At 45.4% G+C, this 12,651-nt stretch overlaps 1 protein-coding gene across 3 annotated transcripts in view; it reads left to right on the top strand.

Annotated features, from left to right (window-relative positions):
- Positions 1-10,901: 10,901 nt before the first annotated feature.
- Positions 10,902-12,651, top strand: part of UTS2B (urotensin 2B) — a 9,581-nt gene continuing 7,831 nt past the window's right edge. Inside the window, exon 1 of one of the 3 annotated variants that reach the window (XR_001859607.1) lies at positions 10,902-11,261. Coding sequence is in view for 2 of the 3 variants with exons in the window: in XM_017727053.1 (XP_017582542.1) it covers positions 11,108-11,261 (154 nt within the window). In the remaining variant the exon portion in view is untranslated. The remainder of the gene's footprint in view (positions 11,262-12,651) is intronic. The other 2 variants (XM_017727053.1, XM_008644572.2) reach the window with 2 other exon arrangements.

The following is a 12,651-nucleotide window of genomic DNA, read 5'->3' as shown; positions in this document are numbered from 1 at the left end:
GGCTCCGGCTGCCTCTGCCTTTTCATCCCCAAACCATCCCACCCCCGTGCTCGCGCTGTTCCGCCGGCCTGGGAAAAGCAGAAACGTCCCGGTGGAGCCTCAGAGCCACAGCTCAGCGGTGTCACGGCCCCTGCACCTTGTCCCTCAGGGACGGGGGCGGTGACTCTGTTGGAACGGGCACCGCTCGAGGAGGGCAGTGCCGGCGAGAGATTCCTGGTCACGGAGCCCTGCGAGGGGCCTTTGAAGCCCAGCAGTGCTCTGCCACACACGGGTAGGGGCCAGCTCTCAGCGGAGACGGAGGACTCACAGCTGCTGCCCACCTTGGTTTGCTGGCAGCAAAGAAACAGCACGACATGATGTCCCGTGGGCAAAGGGGAAAAGATAAGAGGAAGGGGATTTGGGATTTAGGGATGTCTGAGCTTCTCTGGGCTGTGCTCAGCACAACCAGTCACTCATGTCAGCTGTTATGTTTGATTATAAATGCATGTTACTGAGGACTATGCAAGCAGAAGGTGAAGTTAATATTGCCACATTCAAAATGAACTGCCTCCAGCGTCTATTCCAATGGCCCATGGCTCCTGTGCCACTGGTGAGTAGGGGGATACAGAGGCTGAGCCCCTTTCCTGCTCCCCCTCTCCAACAGGCTCTGCGAAGCTCTGCACCATGGGTGACTGGGATGGGAGCTGAGAGAGAGACAGAGTAGGATGTCAGATGTCAGAAAAAAACATTAAAGGGAATAGTACTTCAATTTTGTTAAAGAGTAAAGACATTAAAGAAAATGAGCAAAATAAAATAGGTTCCAGAGGGTTAGCCTTGTGCTACTCCAGAATTTTCTAGTCCTGTTTCCTGAAACTCAGGAAGTGTCTGTCCTTAATTCTGCCCCTTTCGAATGATACTTCACCCACCCCAATGTGGGTATGCATAGACTGTCTTCAATCTGACTGCCTTCACCTTCCCTTTAACTTCTCAGCCATCTACGCAGAAAAAGCCACGGAGTTGTGTATATTTGTGATCCCTTCTCACCTAGTACATCTCTCCTGTGTGCTGGCACATGTTGAGAGCTGATGGGCCTCCTGCCTAGGGGGCCACTTACAGAGAGGTGAGCAGCACACAGCTGAGCCCCACTCCACAGGTTCTCCATATGATCATACAGATGGGGATTAGTCACAGGGTCTTGCCCCTCCAAGGGGCAGCTCACACAGGTTATCTCCTGTCACAGTCCCAGCTCTGCCCAGCTCTTCTCTCTAATCCCTCTGCCATCCACACAAGCAGTACAACTGGACTTCTTGCAAATAATCCTCATGGTTTCAGCCAGCTCTGAGCTGATGAGGGGTCTAAAATTAATTTCTAGTTTCTCCTAAATTAGAGTTTTTCTGAACTCAGTATATTACTCTGGACATCCTTCACCTTTTACTAATCAAGCTTTTTGATCACTTAATAAGATTTTTTTATTGGACAAAAGTGAGGACAAAAGAAAAGGCCAAGCAACAAGGAATATACAGGAGAAGTGGCACTGAATGTTCTGATCTGACACAGGTCACAGCTTTCCAAGCCCAGAGTATGGTTTTCTCCTGTACTTCTCTCATTGTAAAGTATTCAAGTCAGAGCAGCAGAAGCTGAAATTCTGAAGCATTCACATTTACACAGCAGCTTTAATGCAGCGGAGCCGCTTTATGACCCTGCATTTATGAACAAAGCTTTAAAGCTGTCCATCCCAATGGTTGTGCACTTTAGTCCACACACACAGCTCTTTGCTCTAGTCTTCAGTAATGAATTTGTATCATATTAAGTTGTCTGTCTAGGGCCAAAACCAGCAACATTAATTAGTCATAAATCTGCACTGCATTCAAGAGATTCCATGTTGGACTGATGTGACTTTGGCTGCTGTTCTGAGCACACTGTCTTCCTGGATGTGTTTAACTTGACTGCACTAAAGTGAGATCTGGTGCCCAATACCCAAAGCCACAGCAGAGCAGTTCCTGATTTCAGATTAGAAACCTGATTTCAGGTTTCTAATACACAAATTATGGGCTCTTCATGCCTTCCTGTAGCTATATTTGTTTGTGTTGCGAGATCTGCTGGAGCTCAATGATAGCCAGTGGATGGTGAGCTCTTCTAGGACCAAAAGAAAATACGGAAACAAAACCTATGACAACACCAAAGTATTTACTTTGCCTTCCTGACATCGGATTTCTCTCTTGGCTTGATTTTTGAGAGATGCACTCAGATGAAGTCTCTGAAATTGGAAGATGGCATGAATCACTTGATTATAGAGGATCCAAAAATGACCATAGCAGGACTGAGGATGAGAAGGAATTAAACAGGAACCAGGGAATGAGTTACTGATGTAATGCTAGCACTGCAGCAGCGTCACGGCCTTCCCCAAAGGGCTCCCCAGTGTGGCTGATCTCAAATCACCCTCCCAACTCTCACTTGTGTCTACAAGCTGCAGCTTCTAGGAAAAAAGCACAAAAGATGTTTGTTCTGAGATACTGTCATCAGCTTCTCCTGTACAGCACCTAGCTTGAAAAGTAGTACATGTTGCAGTGAATCCCAGTAAAGCTGGGAAGACTAACCACTTCCTTTTACTGAAGATAACAAGTCAATGACACTTCAATCTTTTATAAAAGCAGGTACTTGTTCTCATAGAACCTTCTGTTGGAAGAAAAGTCCATATCGTTTCCCATGACAAAAACAGAATTCGATCTAACTTCAACTCTTCTCTCATGGAGTAATTTCATTCAGAAGAGATTTTTGCGGGGCACTAGTCCAACCTCCTGCTCAAAGCAGGGCTGGCTTCAAAATCTGATGACGTTGTTCAGTGCCTTCCCCAGGTGAGTTTTGAAAATCTCCAAGGCTAAAGATCACACCATCTCCCATTGTGATTTTTCTCCTTGTTTCTTGGTGGGCTTCTTCTGGCTGCAGCCTGCAACCCTGAACCCTTGTCCTTGCACTGTGTGTCCAGTTTGGCTCTGTGCTTTCCAGCTGCCCCTCTCCATGGCAGACCACATGTACCAGGCGCATCTGTGAGGAGTGTGCTCCACCAGACAGCTGCGGCTCAAACATGGCACTGCAGCTGAGCTGTGCCATCACATGTATTAAACACCAGGGAGCTCCAGGACTGGGCACTTTGCCTACCTGCATCCAGGCATCTGATCTGCCCCTAAACACTGGAGTAAACCGCATTTTTATGCTGGTACACCACACAGCGCTTTCCCAGCTTTCACAGCACTGGGAACACTCATGAGAGGATGCACAAAGGAGAGGCTGGAACACTTAAAAACAGGAAAAAAACAACACAATCTGGACTGGCCCTCAGAAAAGCCACAGTGAATTTTGATGGGCAAGAGCTGCCAGGCAGAGCATTGGGACTAGCAGCTAGGATTGCTTTATGCTGCTAAGATCTTTCTCCAGGCAGGGAGAGACAGTTTTGTGCTTGCTTCTTAAATAAACTGGGCACCTCTCCAAGTCTCCTGCTGTCATTTTAGGTCAACAGGATAACAACAACTGCGAAATAAATTAAGCCTCATCAAGATGTTCACTTCTGACTGAACAGCCTTTTTTAAAGTTTCCTTAATGACGGCAAAGCTCACTTCCAATTGATGAGGCTGCTGTCCGAATAGACACAGAGGATAATGATTCTGCAGGCAGGAACTTGTGCATCTGTTAATGGCTAATGCAAAGGGATGGGGAAAAATGGTTCTAGGACTCTCCTGCAATCAGGTGCTGCACAAGCCCATGTCCAAAACCAGTGTGTCAGTGGTGACTGATGCCAGGGAACTGACCTTTCTGGGGACATGGGCTCTTGTTTTTCTCTCCAACGTAGAATTCCTGTATAAAACTATAAAACCCAGTGTAGGACTCCATTCAATCTGCAGGAAGCCTGAAGGATGTGAGTGCATTGTTTTTCCCCTGTGATAAATAAAAATCAAGGTTTGGGGGCTCAAATAGGATCTCCTCCCAGTCCAGGGCAAGGATGCTGCAGGGCCTCCCAGGGAGGGAAGCAGGTGATGTAGTGATGCAGGGGAAAAAACAGACAGGGGGAAAAAATAACACTTCAGACATCAACCTCCCTGCATTTCTAAGCTAAGACACTTCAAGAGAGGTTTGAAGTCCTGTGCCAGAAGGGGTGGATGAGAGGAAGCAAACATTACAGCATTGGCAAAGAGCACCAAGAAGCAGGTGTGTAATTTCCGTAGGTAGCTGAATGGTGCCTGTGGGAATTCAGGCTCTCTGAAGAACAAGGAGAGCACAAGCCTGCAAGGATTAAGGTATTATAAAGCTCACCAGGGGTCATGAATGGGGTGAGTGCCAAGAATGATCACAGAGGAAACTTAACTTGCGCTTACATGTAACATAACGGGGAGCACTAGGAAAATCATGAGTCATGCCACAACAGCAAGGGGTTTTGTTGACTGTCAAGTTGGAGAATAAACGTGCAATCTGAAGTGAGATATGCCTTCTAAAAATCTCACTTAGAGGAAAGTATTATTTAAAGTGTTACATAGTAGATGAGGGAAGAAGAAAATAGGTAAATGTATCTTTCCTTGCTCTTAGGTCAGAAGAACAAAACCCACCAAAATAACAAGTTATTCACTTAGTGCACTGCAGGGAGCTGCCTGCAAGCCCTCACAATCGAGGCATAAGAAGCATAACAAATGTGGCATCCAGTGATGAAGCACCTCGGTCATTCTCAGATATTCACAGCCACTACCACTTGGATGAAACCTCAACACACTGATGTTGTAAGAGGGAATTTGGTGGGGGCTGAAGTCAGGGCAGTTCTTGCCTAGCAATGACTTTGCTATATTGCACTCAGAAAAATGTCTAGGTCTACCTAAAAAAAAAATCACCTAATATAATTGCACCTGCCCCTCTTTTTCTGGATTAAAAAATACTAAAAAATAAAAATAAAAAATTCCTGTGTTATCACTCGCCCCAGCTTTGTTTCCCAAGATGCAGGGTGGTAAGGCATGGATATGTCCTACAGCCTCAGTTGGAGCCCTCATTTCAAGTCACTTTGTATGTGCAAGTCTACAGCCATAAAACATTGGTGTTCATTCAGCAAAACACCCTTTTGCATGTGCAGAACTCTCACAAAGTCTCAGTAGATAAGGGTGCAAATGGAAAGCTAAGTAAGAAGACAGGCTCTCAAAAAGGCAAAGTTTATGGTTATCTGCACAAGTTTCACCAAAACACTACAGATCTGTGTATGCTCCAAGCCCTCCCTTGGGTGACTTGCAGTGACAGTTTTCCAAAAAAACGGGCAACATTTCTCAATAAACCAGAACACCAGATGGTAACTGAGAGCAGAAAGACAGGGAAAGGGGAATTACAGTGAAAGTTGGCACTGTTAGCAGATAGAGTTGACCTCCACAACCTTAAAAATGCTCTTACAGGTATTTTTAGCAGGAAATTACCCAGCCTTGTCTTTACCCAAAGTAATACATGCACAAGATACGTTCATCATCCAGGGTGAACTCGGGGCTTGCAGAAGGCATGTCAGAACAGAGTGGGGTCAAGCTCAGGGTAAATCGGGTGGTATAACCAAGTCATTCCAGATCATGCCTCTTCAGGACACCATACTGGAGTGGAGGTCAGATTAGTCCTACACAAGCACACCAATATTTGCCATTCAGGAGCATCACTGGAAGTGCCTTTGAGACCAGCAGGTCATGGCACATTTCAAAGCAGAAGAGGTTTCTATATTGCCTTCCTCTCCTCACCAGAAACCTCAGCCAAGCCACCCCTGTCAGTAGGGAGGCTGAGTCTAGAGGAGGTGCTTCAGCTCAGGATTAAGAGGCAGAAGTGAGTACTGTGGCATGACCGCCTCTGCTCCCTATTTTCTCCATAGGCTGCCTCCTCCCACATCAAACACCTTTAGATTCCTGATTTACTCTTTCAGGGCCTCACTCCAGGGCAACACTTTGGAGCTGGTTTGCTCTCTGAGAAGCTGGATGGTTTCCTGGCAAACCCTGGAGTGGAAGTGAAAGCCAGGCAGGCAGCACAGCTTCACTTCTTACCCTCCACAGCCTTAACCTCAAGGAACTGGTTCTCTTTAGTACGATGCCCATCGAATGTGAGCTGGTGATGCTTCCCTCTGTGTGACCCTTGTTTGCTTGCAGTGAGGCAGCAGCTGAGCTGCTCTACACATTGCCTTGGACCATTCCCTTTTCTTTCTCTAAACAAGTATACAGTTGAACCACAGCATCTAATTTTATATCAGTAACAGGCCAAGCAACAGCTGAGCCCCAAAGACAAGCACATAGAAGGGGGAACAAATTGCCTGAGTCAGACTAAAAGCTTCATAAATATTGACTGGTTTTAACAGTCCCCTAAGGAACAGAGAATCTCATTTTATAACTACATCTTCCTCCCTGTTATGCACTCCCTCCTCTCAGGAAGCTGCAAGGGGAGTTAGTCTCCTGGCTTATGAGCACAATATTTTAATTCTTCTCCGCAGTCAAGTTGCTCTGGCTGGGACTTTGCACCACACATCAGTAGAATATCTCAGCATCTTCCAGTGGTGCTTTAAATAACATTCTGGAGTGGGCTTTGTTCTCTCAAGTTGGCCCCAGCATAGAAGTGACTTGGTTAGAGGAGAAATCAGACATTGAATTTGTAAGGGATGAAGGCTGAAGAGCACAGGATGCATTTCAGTACCTTCTCCTCTGGTTCCTATCAGATAAGGACAGCTGGAGACCCAGAGGAGCAGACAGATGCAATAGGAACATAGACAGAAGAGACAAATGGTAATAAGTCTGCAGTAGTGATACAGGCAAGAAAGGCAGACACCATGGGAGAAAGAAAGGACTTGGCTACAGAAAATGACAACAGTTTCTTGTGCAAGTGAATAGACAGAGGGGATAGAGATGTGGTGGGACAGGAGGGAACGCTTAGCCACTGCCCAGGATGAGGAGCAGGATGACTCCTGTCTTTCAGACATTGTGTACAAAGCTCACTTCACCCCTGCCATGAGGGCAGCTCTCTTTTGTTGCCTGCTAAATGCTCACCAACTTCTCCCTGATTTGTTGGCACTGTCAAGCCCCCATTCTATCTTTCCCTCTACAAGGCATGCCCACTCCCCATTTCCAAATTTCTTTGTTTTTCCTCACCCTCATCTTATCCTTAAGATCATTCTAATGAAGAAAACAGTGATACTTGAATCTCTCCATATGTACCACGCAGTGTGAAGTCCTTTCTCTACCAGCTGAGGCTACCTACTTGCAGCCAAGTCCCACACGGTGCAGAGGTTGTGGGACAGTTCATGTGTGCTTTCTTAAGTACCTTAAGTAAAGGCACTTCCCTAACAGGGCACATCCCTCAGCAGGTTGGTTACTTTGGGATGAAACAAGCTATGGTTAAGTGGAGACCGTAAGACCGTGACAGCCTGTGGATGCTGATGATGTTCAGCTGAAATACATGATGCATGTGATGTTTTACGTGCTCTCAGGAAGCTCTGAAAAAGAGAGAATATTCTTTTTTTCTTTCTCCAAACTCCAAATATACAGCATACAAAGTGGTCTGGAAACCTGCCACTCCAAGCTGGCTCTGGAAAGTAGCCCTTTTATGTTCTCCTGTTTTCAGCAGCTCAACACTGCCTCCTGCATCAAGTCACTCAACCCCCCCACTGAATTCTACCTGTCTGAGGCTTGCTGTGAAACAGCAGGGGTTACTACTTTGGGATTAAACTCGGGTTAGGTTATTTGGAGACTGCAATCCCACCTTCATTAGAGCTAAAGGCAAAGCCCAAAGTAACTTCAGAGAAACTGGGATTTTATATAACATACCTGAAAATCTTAATTGCTGCAAGATCTACCAATCCACCTGGCAGGGAAGAGGAGTCTATGCACAGAGAGAAGCTGAACGTTTCGAGGAAGATGATGTCCAAGAGCAGCAAGGGCCAGCTGTTCCCTAAGGAACAGGGAGCCAAGTGCAGTGATGCTGACAGCAGGGACCCATCCTGAGAGAGGCAAGCAGGTCAGGATCAGAGACTGCAGCCAGGTTCAGTTAAGAGCCCTGGTGTTCAGGGAAGACCATGATGGTGAGGAAGACCCTGGGTCAAGATGGAAATCAATACATTGGTCAGAATAAGGCCTGATGACAGCAGCCAGGGACAAACACAGCTCAGTGAGCACCAGAGAGGTCCACAGAGATGGGACATATCCATGGTCAAGCAGGGAAGCCCACTTGCAGGTCTGCATCCAGATCGATAGGGACCATGGGCAGGCAAAGACATAGCTGAGCTCCAGACCAGCATCCCTCCAGCATAGCTCTAGGAAAAACAAGAGACCAGGTTGAGATTAAATGGGTCTCCTGAGCTGATGGGCAGAGAGGGTGGTGAGGCCCCACCTGAGGATGCTCAGGACCATTAACACCCTCTAGGCACAGACACCCTTACTCATCTCTGTCACAGAGCTGGTGCAGCTGGATTTGGTGGCACCTGCTTTGACCAAGTCTACTCTATTCCTGTCCTCTGGGTTGGCTGGGTTTGTTGACCCTTGTCAATTTTCCAGTTTGGTTGTGTTGGGTTACCTGAAGTCTGCATAGCTTTGTGAAGAGAGAAACTTCTACATGAAGGGACAGACTGGGACCATGGCAGGTAGAGATGGCGCTCACATCTTCATGTTCTTGTTATCCTTGAAGTCCAGACACAAGTGGTCGGTGGATGATTATCAATTACATTATCCGTTATCAGACATTATCAATGAGTGAAGTAATAGAGAGAATATGGAGACTTTGTTGTATTCCTATGGAGAATAAAATACATAAGAACAATAAAATGTAGTATTATTTCCAGCACCTGGACTAACGGGGTAAAAGCAAAGGAATTTTCCAGGTGGGAGCCTTAGAGAAGCCAAACACTGCAAATCAATTATCTCCTAACTTCAAAAAATAAAAAAATTCCACTAGTGCTTGGCAGCAACTGCCAGGCATCTGTCCACCAACCCATCCCCTGAAAGCATCCACTCCTCACAGCATCCAGTCATCTTCCTTCTCATATGTAAATGTAGCATGGCAGTTCCCCACCTTCACCAGAGCCATCATCTGAAAGGTCTGGCACACTCTGTACGTGAGTTGCTTTGGGGACTGAACAGTTGCAATGATCCAGAACTGAAGTTTCTCTGCAGTGAAAGAGGAAATCCCAAGAATAGCTCAGCTTCCTGAAAGAGCCTGCCAATAGCCCATGAGATCCCATAGCCAAAGGTAGGGAAAAACAGTCCGAGATCTGTGGATTTTGCATAAACTTAGATGAGATGGAGAAACCCACCTTCTGTACCCAGGCAAATTCAATTTCACAGCAGATCTCAAGACAGACTGAGATTTAGCCCTTCAGTATTAAATTAAAATGGACTTGACCTTCCCTTAAGGATGTAGTTTTAAGTCAGAGCTGCTACTGTCCACACTGGACTCCTGTGCAAAGTGATGCTCATCAAGTTATGGACTCTGCTTCATGGGGGCTGCTCACCTCTGAAAAGTTTGAAAGTGGCACCTTAGGGAGACAGAGGTGGCTGGAAAAGTGCTCCAGTAGGATGTAGGTGTCCTTCAGTCCAAAGAGAACTTTGTGAAGAAGGTGAGCACTTCAGACAGCTGTTCACTAGTTCATAAGTCTGAGGGAAACTACAAGTTTGGTTAATTTGAACATATTATATCTCCAGGGAAAATTTTGGAATATTTTCTCAGTAGAGAACTCTTCGTTAGTGGAAGCATCACAATCATTTTTATAGGCATATCCTGCAAAAAATCTGAGCCTCTCCCCCTCCATTTTTGTTAATAATTAATCAGATAATACAGTATTACAAGGGTTATTAAAAGGCTAGTCATTCAATAACTATCCAAGGCAAAGAACGAGTAGTAGGGAGAGCTGGAGACGAGAAGGCAAAAGCCCAAACATGGAAATGATACTGTCTTTTAGTTAAGATGAAGTGCAGGTACCATCAGATGAAGCTATCTTGGGTAATCTGGCATGACGTGGTGTCAAAAAAGCACACACAGTGAGTCACCAGGAGTGTACGTACAAATCAGAGCTTGCCCTGATCCTCTCCCCCATCCCATCACGGGGGGAGTGAGCTGGCAGCTCTGTGGTTCTTCGTTCCTGGCTGGGCTTAAACCACGACAAGTACAGATGATTCAGTTCTGCAGGAAGAAGAGAAGGAAAGAACAAAGCCTAGCACTGTTACTATTGCAATATTTTCCTTGGTAAGGTTGTTGTGAAAAAGTAGTAGCAGGTCCCTAATCAATAGTGATGGAATAGGCAACAAATGGATGTCAAACCAAAATGTAGTCATGGCCTGAGAAGACATGGAATATATGCAATGAGTCTCAGTACTTTGCTCTAAAATTATAAAACAAGGCTGTGTAGCCAGAACCAGCATCTGACCTTCCACTTCTTTTTTTTCCCCAAGAAAAAAACTGAAGACTCTTGCCCATCCTTGACGTATTCCATATCTACTGCCAAATCTGCACTCCCCCACTCAGACATAATCCCAAAATAGGGTGTGATGCCTTTCCCGTTGACAAAGCCATAAGTCACAGTGAGCAAGACACACTCAACATTCTCCAATCAGTTAAATGAAAAGAGCTCTCCCCCTCTGTTTCCCACCACTTCAGCACTCATTATATCTCACATTAATTAATATAGGCACTAGGAAGTGAGATGATAAATTACAAAACCCCATTAACCTGATTCTGTCCAAACTGGTAAAATATGGCAGCTTGTACATTAGACAAATCTTCCTTGCTAATGTGGGAGTCCTCATGCCTGAACTCTGTTAAAGCAGCAGCCCTGAAAAAGTATTTTTAATGTATATATGTACGGAATGTATATCAACATGCGTGAACAGTGCACGCCTGTGGGAACATCAGAATTCATTAGATCAGTCTGATATGAGATATATTGAACAGGTTCCATCTGACATATGTTACTGGGTTGTTCTGTCCACTCCCAACGGAGTGAATCATATTGACAGGTTGAATTATATCTCAAGAGATATTTTTCTCCCCTCCTCCAAAGGCCATTTGCAATCACGGCACATCCACTGCCTCTTAAAAGTGAGCTCATCTGGCACTGGTTGCATTGAAGTCCTCCACCGTGCCTGAAGGAAGGATGCTTTTGGGCGCTGGGAACGTGGAGAAGATGTGGTCAGCCCAGCTGTGTCTGGGAGTGCTAACCATCCTGACCATGGCTCTGTGTGTCCCATCTACACATGGAGACCCTTTTTTACTCCAAGGTAAGCTGGAATACAAGCTACATGACACAGGTAGGTGGTTATCTTTCTGCTTTGCTGCTTGCCATGGCCAATGCAATGCTCACTTCTCTGGGAGGGGAAACAAAACGAACCTCCAGCTATACTGAACAGTCTGTTAACATGGGTGCTAGCGAGAGGCTTATTCATATTATCATGAGCTAAAGCTGTCCTTCTGCTCTGCAGCTGGCTGTATGACATGTTCTGCTAATCAGTGAAAATATCAGATCTGGTGAAATCTGGTAAGGGTAGCTTGTTCTCTCCCATAAAAAAATAAAAAAACCCCCCACCAAAATATCAGAGAGCAGCAATTCCAGTATGTACCATATGAGATTTGACAGCTCATAAATGTCAGTAGTACGGTGATGCTGAACTTTTTTTTCTTCACAGAACTTCTTTTCATATGTACTTAACCCATAATTTAAATTAATCTTAACTTGAATTTATACTGCAGGGAAATGTCAATCATTAGTGCTCTTTCTTAAAGAGACTTGGCAGTGGAAAAAAAAAAACCAGAGTCGCTAAATATAGGCTTGAAAATAACATTGCTTTTCAAATTATTTTTCCACTTATATCACCTATTTATTTTTGTAATTACAACCAAAACATTCCCCAGGCCACTCTATGTAAATCCTGCTTCTGTTTAGCTTTTACTCGAGTGTTTATAGTGTTGGGGTTTTTTTTCCCTGTAGCAAATCCCCCAAAACACTAAAAGCAGTTATTTTAAAATTATAACTGTCCTTCATACTTAGGAATGAGGTTTATGGCACTCCATGCCAACTGCAGGTTGCTCTGCTTGCTCCCCCGGGTTTATTTCCGGAGATCACAACCGGGACCAGCGGCTTCAGCCGCAGTGTGAGGCAGGGTTGAGTCTGGCCAAATACTTGGAGCATCCCTTTGGCCAGCATCCCTCAGCTTCTGCAGATTTATGTGACGTTAGCTAATGGAGCTGATTCCCACACACTCTCGAGCATCCTTCAGGCTCGTCTGGTACAATGTTTTGTTTCATGTGTATCAAGAATAATTGCATTCATCCCCTCAGAGGGGCTGATGGCCATATGAGACTGCATTGAGCAGAAGTCCTAAAGATCCTGGAAGAAGAGGAAAAAAGCCTGTCTGTATAATTTCTTAGTATTTTCCATGGAATTCTGTAGGTACCTTCTAGGGATTTGTAGGGTCTGTCTGTGGGGCAGGGTTGTTCAGACCGAAGACTCTTCTGAATGGCCACTCTCCCTATAAAGTCTGGCTCCTGTTCTGTCATTCTCAAATATTAGTGCAACATTCTAGTCTCAGATGACTCTGGAAATTTGTAGAGCAGAGCTGGGAGGATCTCAGAGCCTTCAGAGCACTGATTAGTCCCATCCCCTGCATCTGCTGGTTTCTGCTGACTCCTTGACCTTCCCCA

The sequence above is a fragment of the Corvus brachyrhynchos genome, unplaced genomic scaffold (genome assembly GCF_000691975.1).
Source record: "Corvus brachyrhynchos isolate BGI_N302 unplaced genomic scaffold, ASM69197v1 scaffold162, whole genome shotgun sequence".
Lineage (NCBI taxonomy): Eukaryota > Metazoa > Chordata > Aves > Passeriformes > Corvidae > Corvus > Corvus brachyrhynchos.
Note: the sequence above shows the minus strand (reverse complement) of the source record. Positions and strands in the feature narration are given on the sequence as shown.